The sequence below is a fragment of the Triturus cristatus genome, chromosome 3_2, assembly GCF_964204655.1.
Source record: "Triturus cristatus chromosome 3_2, aTriCri1.1, whole genome shotgun sequence".
Taxonomy (NCBI): Eukaryota; Metazoa; Chordata; class Amphibia; order Caudata; family Salamandridae; genus Triturus; species Triturus cristatus.
In genome coordinates, this window is record NC_140584.1 from 318,326,034 (window position 1) to 318,340,409 (window position 14,376).

General features: G+C 46.4%; 1 protein-coding gene across 1 annotated transcript in view; it reads right to left on the minus strand.

Annotated features, from left to right (window-relative positions):
- Positions 1–14,376, minus strand: part of CNKSR1 (connector enhancer of kinase suppressor of Ras 1) — a 455,956-nt gene that overhangs the window by 158,321 nt on the left and 283,259 nt on the right. The window contains exon 14 of the mRNA XM_085647776.1: positions 919–1,091. Within this exon, the coding sequence (XP_085503902.1) occupies positions 919–1,091 (173 nt within the window). The remainder of the gene's footprint in view (positions 1–918; positions 1,092–14,376) is intronic.

The following is a 14,376-nucleotide window of genomic DNA, read 5'->3' on the forward strand; positions in this document are numbered from 1 at the left end:
AAGGGGTCTTACCCAAGAAAGTCACTGAAGCACCTTTCTTTCTAGTAGAATGTGCATGTGGAACTGTTACTAAAGTTCCTTTGACTTTAATTAAGCAAATTTGAATACATTTCACAATCCACTGTGCAATAACTGCTTTAGAAATCGCTGCACCCTCATGCAGGAGGGGTATCTGAGGGGTCCATGGAGCCCCTTTTCTGTCCCCCAGAGGGCTGCCTTTAGGAGGCACACTGAAAGTGTGTCACCTTTTTCTGGCATGTGTGCCTCTGCATTCATATCAGCAATGCACTGTGGGCTCAGACAGAAAGTGAGTCCCTCATTTGCATGGGGCCACACTCCCATGTAAATGAGGGAACGCTCGCTCGTGATAGTGCTGGCGCAACATGTGTGCCAGGGCTGTCTTTATTACAGATAGGGATGCATAAGCATCTGCGGCCCCTTCTGTAATACCATTGTGCGTCAGGGACGCTAAAAGCGGGTGCACATGCCGGTTGCGCCCCTGGGGCAAAATGTATAATACGGGCTCTTAACAAAGACTCTAACACATGCAGCTATTCCAAATGAGAAAGACACAGTGTCAACCACAAATCTTTTGAATACTCCATACAATAGAACCAGCGTAATTTGCCCTCCTTTTCAAGAGTGCGTGCAATGAATATTTACAACTAAGTTCAGAATAAGAACAAAAGCTAGCATTCACAACAAATGTATATGCAATGCAACACTACACTTTTTGCACAAACCTCGATAAAATTCAAGGAAGATTATATCTCTAGGAAGATCTCTGAAAGGTTCATCAAACGAAAGTAATAAATCCACTAACATTAGGAACAGTTCCAATATTACAAAACCTACATTGTAAGATATGCACTTGATAGAACATTTATGCATGGGCTGAAAACGGGGCTACAGACTCACATTGGGATGGTTGTACCAATACAAGGAGTTTCCAGTAAGGTGGCACCAGCATCGTTTCCAGCGCTGGGACATGAACCCAGGATTCTCTTTCTTCTTCCAGAGCCACCCATCACAGTCAGCTTGGCCTAGGTCTTTACAAGAAACACGGCGTCGACTCAGCCGGGTTGCCACACCTGCAAGGCAGGAGGAGCAAAGAGTAAAGATGCCTTACAAGGTTAAGCAACTGGTATGCACTGGTGACCTGGGAGCAATCAGCAGAGGTGAGGGTCTGGGCCAGACCATGTTGAGCTTAACAGTATAACATGAAAACTAGCACATTGACCCCAGGAAATTGAGTACAGGAAGTTCAGATGTTTGTGCTCAAGGGAGATTCCAAGGAGTCAGTGAAGGGGTATGGAAGTGGCAAATAGGATAATAAGTACGGACGCACGTCTCAATGAGCTGGTGCAAGGAGCACTACTAACAGAACTTCAATGGGGGGGTGGGGGAGTCATGGATTAACATTTGGAAAATGGAAGGGGCCTGAGATGATACAATGTGGAGAAGGATGGGGGATTTCCAAGACGGGTATAATCGGAGACCCAGTGCAAGATGGGCATCAGGGATTCTCATGATATGGTGGCTCAGGCTTTATCATTGTGAGGATATGAAACTGACGGTAAGGGCAGAGCCATGTGTTGCAAGTGGGTACAAATGTGAGGGGGGGGGGGGGAGGCCAGGTAATTACCTTACATTGAGGACTGAGGAAAGGGAGAGTTAATATTTAGTACCACAGTGGGATCAAGGATTAGGTCACAGTTCATAGGAAACCTTCAATGTTATCGGACATGGATTTGCAGCACAAGGAGTAAGGATAACGTTACTTACCCAGTAAGCATCTGTTCTTGGCATGTAGAGCTGTGGATTCACATGCTTTGCATACTCCTGCCATCTAGTGTAGGGTCCGGATGTTTGCAAGTTGTTTTTCTTCGAAGAAGTCTTTCCTAGTCACCAGGTAAGGAGACTCCTCCTTTCAGTGATAGTTAGATTATTTTCCCACAAGAGGGTGAGAATGGAGTAAGTGTAGTATAGAGCTGTCCATGCAAATATAAATATATAATGAAGAACTGCAACAACTACAGGTACCCTGGGAGGGGCGTGGGCGCATGTGAATCTACAGCTCTACAATACAATAACAGATGCTTACTGGGTAATTAACATTATCCGTTCGAGGCATGTGTGCTGTAGATACACATGCTTTGCATAGACTATAAAGCAGTATACTCCCAAAGCGGAAGCTAACCTGTAGATGCTGCAGTTGTTTGGAACAGTGTTTTAAGTATTGCTTGGTCTACATTAGCCTGTTGTGGTGCTAACACATCTATACAATAGTGTTTAGTAAATGTGTGTGGTGGAGACCATGTAGCTGCTTTACGCAGGTCAGCTAGAGGGATGTTACCTAAAAACGCCACAGAAGTCCCTATTTTGCGAGTGGAATGTGCTTTAGGGGGTATAGTTAAAGTCCTATTGGCTTTAGCATAGCATGTTTGCATGCATTTCACAATACCAGATTTAGAGATACGACTGCATTTATGAGGTGGTACAAATGCTACAAACAGTTGTTTTGTGAAAGTCCTTTGTCCTATCTATGTAGTATAATAATGCTCTTTTAGCGTCAAGCGTGTGAAGAGCGCGTTCTGCTATGGAATCAGGTTGAGGAAAGAAAACTGGTAACTCAACTGATATGTTTATATGAAAAGCAGAATCTACTTTGGGAAGGAATTTGGGGTTAGTACGGAGAACTATCCTGTCTGTGTAGCTGAAAGAAAGGTTCTTCTAGCGTCAATGCCTGTAGCTCACCAACTCTCCTCAGTGATGTGATAGCAATGAGGAAAGCTATGTTCCATGAGAAGAACTGTAAAGGGCATTTGTGTAATGGTCCACAAGGTGGACCCATGAACCTTGTGAGGACAATGTTGAGATTCCATATTGGGGCAGGAGGAATCCTTGGTGGTATTACCCTTTTAAATCCTTCCATGAAGGCCTTGATTACTGGTACTTTAAATAGTGACAGATGTCACCTATTTTGTAAGTATGCAGCCATAGCTGCAAGGTGCAAACCAATAGATGTGTAAGCCAGTCCTGTCTGTTGTAAATGTAACAAATAATGTTTTGTATAGAAGCATATAAAGGATTGATTTTGAGGTTGTTGCAATATACAGCAAATCTTTTCCATTCTGCAGCAGAGCAAGCTCAGGTGGAAGGCTTTCTTGCTTCTTTTAGAATATTCATACTGTCTGGTGGTAAATTTGAGTAACCAAACTTAATGACTTTAGGAACAAGATCGCTAAATTCAGTTCTTTGGGATTTGGAAGTCTGATTTCTCCATGGTTCTGTGGGAGGAGACTGGAGTTCAGGTTCAGTTTTTGATGTGGAACTAGTGACAGCTCCAACAGGGTGGTGTACCATGGTTGATGAGCCCATGTGGGAGTCACCAGAATTAGTGTGAAGGATGTTTGTCTGAGCTTCTGAACCACTCATGGAATGAGCGGGAGAGGCGGTAAAGCATAGTCAAATATCCCTGACCAGTTCATCCATAGGGTATTGCACTTTGATCGCGGGTGTGGATGCCTGGAGCCGAAGTTTGGTCATTTTGCGTTTTCGGCTGTGGCAAATAGGTCTATACGTGGGAATCCCTACTGTTGGAAGTACGGAAGGAGAACTTAGTGGTGAAGTTCCCACTCGTGAATGTGTTGCTTTCTTCTACTGAGGAGATTGGCAATTTGATTGTTTACTCCTGGGAGATGTTCTGCCAGAATATAAATCTTGTGATGGATCGCCCAGTTTCAAATGGCTAGAGCGAGTGTTGACAGTTGGGGAGAGTGTCCCATCTTAGTTCTGCAGATAGTACATTGCGGTCATGTTGTCCGTCTGGACCAGGACAATTTTGGCTATGAGACGAGTTTGAAAAGCTTTTAGTGCTAGGAAGACAGCTAAGAGCTCTAGATAGCTCTAGATAGTTGATGTGGAGAGTTTTCTGCTGGTTGCTGCTCCACATGCCATTGTATTGTGTGATCTTTTTGGTGAGCCCCCCAAACTGTTAGAGATGTGTGTGCTGTGAGCACTATCTGTGGAACAGGGTCGATGAAAGGCCGGCCTGATAAGTTTTGTGGGTTCCACCACTACAGAGAACGATGTGTATGGCAGGCTACCAACACTAGATCAGTTAATTGACCATGTGATTGATTCCACTGACGTGCTATGCACTCTTGTAGGGGGCGCATGTGAAGCCTTGCATGGGGTACAATTGCTATGCAAGACGCCATCATTCCCAGTAGTTACATGAACACTCTGGCTGGTAATTGTTGGTTGGGCAGAAACTGTTGAATGGTAGCCTGAATATTGTGTATTCTGGCTACATTGAGAAAGGCTAGAGCATTGACTGTGACTAGAGTGGCTTCTAGATAAGACTGCATCTGTGAGGGATGCAGGTGAGACTTTTGTGCATTGATGGTGAAGTCCAATCAATAAAGTAGATCTATTGTGATCTGTGTGTGCTGCTGACAGTTTTGGTGAGAGCTGGCTTTGATGAGCCAGTTATCTAGGTAGGGGAAGATGTGAATTTGCTGTCTTCTGAGATGAGCAGCGACTACTGGCAGGCATTTGGTAAAAACCCAGGGTGTTGTAGTCACGCCGAAGGGTAGTACTTTGAACTTGTAGTGCTGGACTGCTATCATATATCTCAGGTATTTACGATGAGCTGGATGAATTAGCACATGAAAAAATGGATCTTTCAAATCTAGAGTAGACAAAGTCTGCTGTTTGTAAAAGTGGAAGTACTTGTTGAAGTGTCACCATGTGAAAATGCTCTGACAGTATGTAATGGTTTAGCGCTCTCAGATCTAGAATAGGTCTTAGGGAAACATCCTTTTTGGGGATGAGAAAGAACAAAGAGTAAACTCCTGAGCCCTGGTACTGTTTTGGAACTGGCTCTATTGCTCCTTTTAGTAAAAGGGACTGGACCTCTTGTTTTAGCAAATGTATGTGTTCTGTAGATAACTTGTGAGAGTGAGGTGGAATGTTTGGGAGATTTTTGGTAAGCTCCAGGCAATAACCATGTTGGATAATTCCAAGCAACCATTTGTCTGATGTTATAGACTGCCAAATAGGGAGGAATTGCTGAAGTCTTCCCCCGACAGGTGTGGTATGATCATAGGGAAGCGTGGGCAAGTCACTGTTTGTTGGGGGAAGGAGTGTTACGCGGTGTGTTAGCCTTACCCCTACCCTTAAAGTTGTTGCCTCTATAACCTCCTCGGGAAAAAAACCTCTGGCGGGAGGGGACTGGTTGTTACCTTTGTAAGCCAAGGTATTTTAATATAGGGATGTGGTCTTTGACCCTCATCTGTAGACGGAGCGACAAAAGGAACCTCTGTTGGATGCAGTCTGAGGTGCTCCCATAGATTTAGCAACTTCAGTGTCCTTTTTCATGTTTTCTAATGCCGGGTCAACTTTAGGGCCAAATAAGTGTTCCTTTTCAAATTGAGTGTTAAGGATGGATTGTTGGACCTCGGGTTTAAAACCTGAAATCCTTAACCAAGCGGGTCTCCTGAGCAGGATGCTGGTGTTACTCTCTAGCTGCAGTGTCTGCCACATCTAGAGCACAATGAATAGAGGAATTTGAAACGAGCTTACCCTCATTCACAAAGTCTTGTGCTTTAGCCTTATGCTCATCTTGGAGATATTGGAGCAATTGTTCCATTTCGTCCCAGTTTGCTCTGTCATATCTGGCTAAAAGACCTTGGGTATTCGCAATGAGCGATTGATTTGCTGCTTGAGCGGCTACGAGCTTGCCAGAAGCGTCAATTAGTTTAGACTCTTTATCTGGAGGAGGAGCATCCCCTGATGTTTGAGAATTTGCTCTCTTAAGAGCATTCGATATGACTAGGGAATCTAATTGCACTTGTCCTTTGATAAAAATGGGAACTGTAGGAGAAGGCCGTATATTTTTTGTCCACTCTAGGCGTTCAGATGCGGGCTCTGACTGGATCTTGAAAAATCTCATCAGCATGTTGCATCATGCTCTTAACATTGGAAGTGATTGTGATGACCTGTGTGTAGTTGCCAATGCCTCAAACAAAAAATCTTCTAGTGATTCTTTGATGAGTTCTACCCCATGGTAATGTGCAGCCCTGGTAATTAGTTCCTTGTGTGATGCACTGTCGTCTGGAGGAGCAGGTTTGGCTAGGTAAAGATCTGGATCAGTACCTGGGGGATCCAGTGTGTAATCTGTCAATGGGTCTGTTGGAATATTCATCCCCCCATCATCTTCATCATGATGAGATTGATGAGAATCCTGAGGTGTAATTTGCAAAGGATTCTCAGGTGGTGACGGAAGTGCTGGAGGTGGAGGTGATGGTATATGAAAAGGACTTGTAGCTACAGACTCTCTCTTCAAGGGGATTTTGTAAGTGTCCTCTTCTTGAAGCTTGCTTATCTGAGGTGGCTTTACGTGAATAAGGCCAGTGTGTCAGGGTTAATAAGCAACCTCTTTTGCTTCGGATTGGCCGTTAATGGAATAGTGTCCAATTTGGGATCCAAAGGGGTCTCTGTGTGCTTCGGCACTGAAGTTCTTGGTGCCGACGGAGGTTGGCCTTTCGGCACACAAGGTTTTGGCTCCGAAGGCTGCTTTGCTTTTGGCACGAAGGATTTTGGCACCTAGCAGGACTTGTGCTTGGGACCGGAGGCTTTCGGCTCTGAGGAGGACTTTTGTCGACTCTGTACCAAGCCAGAAGGCTTGACTGGTAGTTTCGGTGCAGGGCCCAGAGGCCGGGTGCAGTTATGCCTCGAAGGCCATCCACAAATCTTTCCGATCGAAAGTCTACTCCGATGAGAGAAGAAGTGTGAAACGCATACAGAAACAATACCGTCAAGGGTAGCGAGGTTTGCGCGTCGAAGGCAACCCAAAGAACTGTTTCGAACCGGTGCGCAACAATACACGTCCGAACCAGATGGCGGGGAAAAAAAAAAAATCTAACAATGGAGTCGACGCCAAGGGGCACTATCACAGAAAGGAGTCACCACCTTACCTCGTGATTAGGAAAGACTTCTAAGAAAAACAACTTGCAAACATCCGGACCGAACAATAGATGGCAAGAGTGTGCAAATCATGTGTATCTACAGCACACATGCCTCGAACAGTTTCTTTCAGCAGAGGGGTACATTAAGGAATTGACAGAGTACGGGAGCCTCAGTTTACTGCAAAGCTCTGATTTTCCCATCTTCAATCCACTAAAAAGATGTCAAGGTTTTGTGGTGTAATGGGAGCAGGGAACAGTAAATCAAGGCATACAGGGCTCAGACATAAGCGGAGCACACAGATGTGAGGCAAGTATGGAGCAAGGGCTGTGAAGTATGTAATTTACTGAAGAGGGGTCTTGACTAGGAGCAATGTCATTTCAGGACAGGGAGGTATTGGAGAAATCAAGACACAATTTGATTAAGGCATCACAAGATTAGAGCAGGCATGTGTAAGAGATGCCTGGGCAAAGAAGGCAACATATTGAATAATTTAGTGACTTATACATGTTCTATTTCCCTCACGGAGCCCTGGTAAAGGGAGATGAGGAATTTATGACACAGGGTAAAAACATTTGCAGCAGGAGGAACAGGGATTCACAACACGATGAGGCATTAGGTGTACCCCTGTTCAAAATAATGGCGGGTTGATCCATTTTTAGTTCTCCCCTAGCGACACAGCAAGTGCGCTGTTGCTTGTGAGATCTATTGTCGTCGGTTTTGCTTCGGAAGCGGGTGGAGGCTCCACCCATGCTTTTCATTGGTGCGCGTCAAAAATGCATGCTTTTGATTGGAAGGAAGGCATGTTTGTTCCCTCCCGGTCTCCTGTTTGCCGTGCCTGCCCAGACAGGAGATGTGCACGCGTATGGCGTATCTTTTGCTAGAGGTGTGTCAGCACAACACGCGCATGGTGCACTTTCACTTTTTTTTCTGTCAGAAGATGTGCACGTGTACGGCGTGTCTTTTGCTCGCGGCGTTTCAGCACAACGCGTGTGATTAGAGAGCAGCAGGAGTGATTTGAAGCACTTCTTTTAGAGAGAGCAAAGTCATGTTGAGCCCCGTTTCCTGTCCGTGACCCAGCGATAAGTGGCTCCTAGTGCTGGTTCAGGTGACTCGTGACCTGTTTAAAGTGCAGCGGTGTGGATTTTGTGTTACACACCTCTCCTCGTCTCCACACAGCAGCCTCTGCTGCATCAGTTTTAAGGGGAAAACAGCTGACACGGGCCCCATAGACCATGTACCAAGGCAGTGGGGTCACAGCCTGTCTCTGGTTGGAAGCAAGCCGCCGGGCCAAAAACAGCGAGGCGAGGCGCGTGCATCACCCTGGTGGATGGATGTTTAAGGGGAGATACCATGTGCAAGTACATGCTTTGACATAATCTTGAATTCAGCGCCATTTTGGGACAGAGAAAGCGGTGTGGTCTGTGAAATGTACCAAGAGGTCTTCCGCAGCGAGGATGTAGAGTGTGGAAGGCACTTTCAGTCCCAGCCACGTTCCTCCTTACCCCACAAGCATCTCAGAAGCCACCTCAAGAGCTGAGTCTCGCCCTCTCTTCCTTCCTGTATGCCTCTCTCCCTCTTTCCAACCATCTCTCTCTCGCTCTTTCTTTCTTCCTATCTGTCTCCCACGCTCTCTCTTTCTGCCTGCTTCTCCATTTAGGTCTCTCGCTCGCTCTCTTCCTCTACCTCTCTCACTCTCTGTACTCTCCTTCTCCCTTGCACTGTCTTCTTCTCTACTTGCTTCTTTGTCTCGTTGTTCTCCCCACATACATTGTCAGCCCCTTTCTCTCTCAAATCTGTCTCTTTTCTCGCTCTCTCCCCATCTCTGTCTCTCCCTCTGACTTTTTCTCACCCTTTACTCCTCTGCCTCTCTCTACCCCCTCCCTATTTCCGCCCCTCTGGCACATACTTCACCTCACTTTCCCCCTCTGTGCCTTTCAAAATCATCTTTCCGCCTTGTCAGGTGGGAGCTTGGACAAATTATTAAACTCTTAAGAGCAGCGGCTGCTGGAGAGGATCACAGCGGCTTCAGATTCCTTCATACGACACAGGGGTTAGAGTTTGCAATCTATGTCAGTGAATCACTCCCTCCACCGCCTCACTTGTCCTAGAATGAGCCCCTTTGCCCCCTCTCTATGTTTTACAGATGTCAACAATGCAATCAGTCTCGCCTTTGGGACCTTATAAGTATAAGTAGAGAGAGGATGAACACTCATCTGGCAAACATGCTCGTGCCCAAAATCTGGCACGGCCTGCGGAAATAGGGAACACATGTTTCCTCTGCTGGCAGGAGTGAGTGCAGAGGAGAGGGGCGGGAGCAGCAGTGTAGCTCAATCAGTGCGGATCGGAGGGGGCAGGTGGTTAAACAGGGTGAAGCAGGGAACCAAGACAATCACTACTACAACCTAAACGTTCTCTGTCCATTAAACCGTACTGAGGACAAACTTCGTCCAGACTGGTTTTGTACTAAATATCGCCTGCAGCTATCTCACTCACCTGCTGTTCTCCCTTTCTTTCTCGCTCCATTTCCTTCCTCTTGCTTAATTTAACATCCTCTCTTCATTCGCTCACGGTCTTTTCCTTTTGCTTCTTACTGGCTCCCAGTCCATTTCAATTCGGACCTTTGCATCTGTCCTCTATGATACTCTTTCCCTCCGTCCCTCTCTGCCCTAATATCTTCTGCTCTCCACATCTTTCCAACTCTACCTCCTTTCACTCCTCACTCCTCTTCCACTTGGCATTGTCATTCTTTTTAGCCTCCCTCTGATTCTTCTCTCTTTGGTCCACCTTTCACAATCCCACTTCTGTTCTCCCTCCTCTTCAATACCCTTTCTCTGTAATTTCTTCAATTTCTACTCAATATTCCGTTGCTCTTTTCTTCCCTCAGTTCACTGCCCTTCTCTGGCAAGAGGGAGTATTCTGTACCTCAGTCAATACATTTCCCAGCCTGGGTGTTTCGTATGCAGAGTTTGACCAATGTATGCTCTGGTGAGCCATATTTATTCATTTGTTTTAAAAACCTGCCGGCGATGCATAAATACGAACTTTGTACGTATAGTCCTTGCTTACGAGAAGCAAGGCTGACAGTAAAAGAGACTGCCAGCCTTGCTTCTCGTAAGCAAGGATTATAAGTACAAAGTGCTTGTTTACGCACAGCTTGCAGGTTTTCAAACTAATAAATAAAACGCTTTGTCATTTACCATGCCAATAGCTGAAACTCTCACAACTGCGAGACCTTTTGCATTGCAAATGCTCGTTATGTATTGTCTTTAGTTCAGCATACTGTTTCTGTCCTAACTGAAGTCTGAGACAAGCATCTTGTAGGAGGCTGGCTTAGTATATGGTGCACACTTATGTAAGTGGGCACCCTGTACTGATCCAGACAACCCTTATAGTAATTTTAGTGGGCTTAGACAACCTTAGAAAGCTCTCTAAGTGGTAGCTGTGGAGAGCTGCCTTCAGGCTTAGTCCAGAACGAGTGTAAAGCAGCTTGTGTTATCGGAGCGTAATCTTATAGGTATAGATAAAGTGAAAAAGAACCACACAGTGGATTTATAAAAATATGTATGTATTATAAGACACTCACTAACACATACAGATATCTCCTACCCGGGGATATAAACAATGTACACAATACTTTGTAAGAAAAACAGGTAGGTAGCACTATATTCACAGTGGACACCGGGGGGGACCACACCATATACGAAAATAGTGGGATGTGAACCACGACCCAAATCAAGACTATGTGCAGAAGATGTAGAAGTGCTGGGGACCCAAGGAACCACCCGAGGTAAGTAACTAGGAACCCCATGGAGGCTGTGTGCAGTGTGGGAACACGACTGCATGCTCAATTCAAGTCAATGGATAAGTCGCAGTTGCAATTTTAAAGAAGGAGCTTTCCCAGTGGACCCTGAAGAAATCCTGTGCAAGACAGAAGGTTGGAAAACCACCCCGCCTGTGGATACCCTAGGAACCAGGATACCTACACCAGGGAGGCAGGGTGCATAGGTGCGAAGCGGCGTCGGAAACTGCTATTGAACCCGATGGAGGACTTCAGGAAGACGCCGCTGGCGAAAAAGGTGAAAATGTCCGGTGGAATCCAAAGGTGGATTCAAGTTGAGAAGTACCTGCAAGGAGAGGGGACAGAGTCTATGCCACTCAGGAGTGACCAGGAGGCACAGAAGACGAATTACCACCAATGTCAAGTATTACAGGAGAGTAGACGGTGACCTTGAAGCTGCAGCTGTGTGAGCCTGGCAATGCTGTGGAAGACCAGGAGCCATTCACAAGCTGTCCCACGATGGATGTCGAGAGCTGAGGGGTAGGTGTCCGTCTGGAGTACCAACAAGCCTTGGCAACTGCAAATAATGTGGGAAGCGAGAAAGGTGCAATGTTGGGAACAGCAAGGTCCAAAGGGAGTCACACAAGCAGGGGAGTCAGAGTATGGCCCAAACAATCAGGGGAGCCTACTGAAGCAAAATAAGACCCTCGAGAGGACCCACAGTCAGGAGGCACTGGAGTCGCAAGAGGACCACCAGCTCACCAAAGATGCAGGCCCATGGTGGAAGGGATGTGGCGAGGACGAAGATCTTGCTCACAGGAGATGATTGAGGTGGGTGCTATTTCGAGCCCGAAGATCTCGGAGGAAGACAGCCAACAAGCCTTTGCAACGGCAAGTCGATCCGATGCACAGGGGTTCAGTTCCTCCGGTTCGGACGAGGGATGCGGGCCTCAAACTCGGTGACACGACAGTGCAGGCCTCAAGGGGTTGAATACTACAAACTGTGCTGCTGAGCCTGTGGGAGCACAGAATCAGCAGACTGGTCTGATGCGTTGCAGTGCCTGCAGATGCAGGGAAGTGACTCCTTCACTTCAAGGGAGATTCCTTCAGGTGTCTTGGATGTCCACAGGCCTTGGAAGGTTCCTGTATGGAGCACAGGCACGGACGTTACAGCAGATGAGCAGGACGACGAGACCAGGAGCAGCAGGAGTCTTCCCAGTTGCAGTCTTTGTGCCCAGAGCGAAGTCCACAGTGCCCTGACGGTCAAAGATGAAGTGGTGTCTTGATATGAATCTTGTCCCATGATGAATCTAGGGACCCACCCACAGGTAAGCCCTTAAGTACCCTAAAGAGAGGGTTGGAACGATTCAGTGTTCCCTCCCAGGGGAGGGGCTGGACAGTGGGGAGGATACTCCCATGTCCTTTGTCCAGACTCGCGTCAGAGCGGTAGCCAACGACTCCCTGAACTGGACTATGCAAGGAGGGCACCAAATGTGCCCTTTAAGCAGTCTCAGTGGGAGTGGCAGCACCCCCACCCTGCCACAATACACTAGCCCTGTCTGGGAGGTGGTCACACCTCCCTGTGACAAGATATCTATTGTTCTGCCTTACCCTGCTGGAGCTTGCCTTAGCAGCAGGAGGGCAGAAAGAAGTGTCTGATCGGCAGGAGCTCTAGCTTGCTGTCCGGTTCTGGAAGACTGGTACTGGGAGCATTGAGGGTCTCCTGGATGATCTTTACAGTGCATGGAATCATAAGATGTTTGATATCAAACATGACAGGGCTCATTACAGCCATTTTAAAGATGGTCATCGGAAATGACACATGGCCCCTCTATATGTTATATGACTGGTGCACTTATAATCCAGGAGAATGGTTGTAGGGGTGTCCCGCTCATGCAGGGGCACCCTCACACTTAGAACCAAGCACCCTGCCTTCAGGATTGAAAGGCCTACCTTAGGGTTGACTTATAGGTTTTAAGTGCAGTGACTTCAGATATAGGGAAACCTATAACTGTTGTAAGTGATGCTAGCACCAGCTTACACAGGCAGAAATGGCGGGCCTGTAGTCACAGTTTGAGTGGTCTCCCATGGGTGGCATAATACATGCTTCAGCCCATGGGGGACCCCTGGTGTACCTATGTCCTGGGTACCTCAGTACCATATAATAGGGACTTATAATGGTACACAAGTGGCCAATCTGGGATGTACCCACCATAACCAATTTAGGGGAGAAAGCGCAAAGACTGGGTTCCTGATTTGCAGGATCCCAGTCAGACTAGTCAGAAACAGCATAGCACCAGGCAAAAAGTGGGGGTAACCATGAAAGCAGAGCCTGCTTTCCTACACACCATAACTGGAAACTCAAGTTCTTTGGTTTCGAACGGGATTTCTGCATTTGTACACACCCACCTGTTTAGGGAACTATGTGACTAATGTGATAGAAATCGGCCTTCAAAAAGCAGTAGCAGGGGAGTAACGAAGGCCCCTGTATCCCCTACAGTGCAGGTGGTCCCCAACATTTCAGACGCGCCGCAACCATTCAGGGGGAATTTTGCCCAAGCCCAAAATAACTTCGAAAAATGTAAGACTAAGGGCAGACTTTTCACAGTCAGCAGGAGGGGCCTCATAATTTTGCATTACACCACTGAGCAGTAGGGACATCTAGTACCCACACATCGCAACATATGAATGCCTGAAAGAATAGCAGCAAACCATTAGGAAAACTGGATAAAACAAGACCAAATCAGAGGCCAAACAGTCAAGAAAAAAATTATTACAATCATGGAATGAATAAGACTGGAGTATTAAACCACTGCAAAGAAAGATGTACATTGAAAAGGTGTGTTAAAAAGGTGTGTTATTTTCATGAACACAGAAGGAAAGACTTTAAGCATTGAACCTGAAAAATAAAGGTTGCGGACTCCATTATTCATAATTACAATCTTCCTTTTCATGCCCACTTTTGTTCTATGTTTGCAATCTGTTGGCAGACACCTGTGTTCCTAGCCCATGTGGCCAGGTTTTCTACACACAGTGCTTTCCATTTCTCAATTCCAATGCTAATTTGCACTACTGTAAGTAGGTTCTCACTCTTAAAAAGCTCTGTAGTCTGTTTTCCTGTTCTTTCTCCAGGCTACCTTGCTAATTATCTTCTGCTTATGTTCCAACTGTGTTATTCGGAAGTCTTACTTGATCACCAAGCTGTCGGGGTCATACTTTTGGCGTAGCTATTGCAAAAAGATATGTTTTCCCCTTCCCCTCTGTTAACTTGTATTGCGGAGGAAACCTGTGTGCTTGGAGTGGTATAGAACCAGACAAACTGAAAGAAGATTGCTGGCACCTCCACCCCAAAACTGGATTGCTCCTTGCAGATGTGACAAGCATGACACACAGGCCCATGAATACCCAGCGCAGGCTGTGTCAGAGGCTAGCAACCACTGGAGTCTAGTATCAACACTATTAAGGACTGCATTTACACTAATGATTTGGAATGACTGGTGCAGGCAGGCCTTGTGCTTCCCATTCCCACTGTTTAAATTTATTTGGATGACAACCCCCGGGAATGCACCTGTGCACTTAGAGTGGCACAAAACCTGATTTAATCAAAGATATTTGCTAAGCAA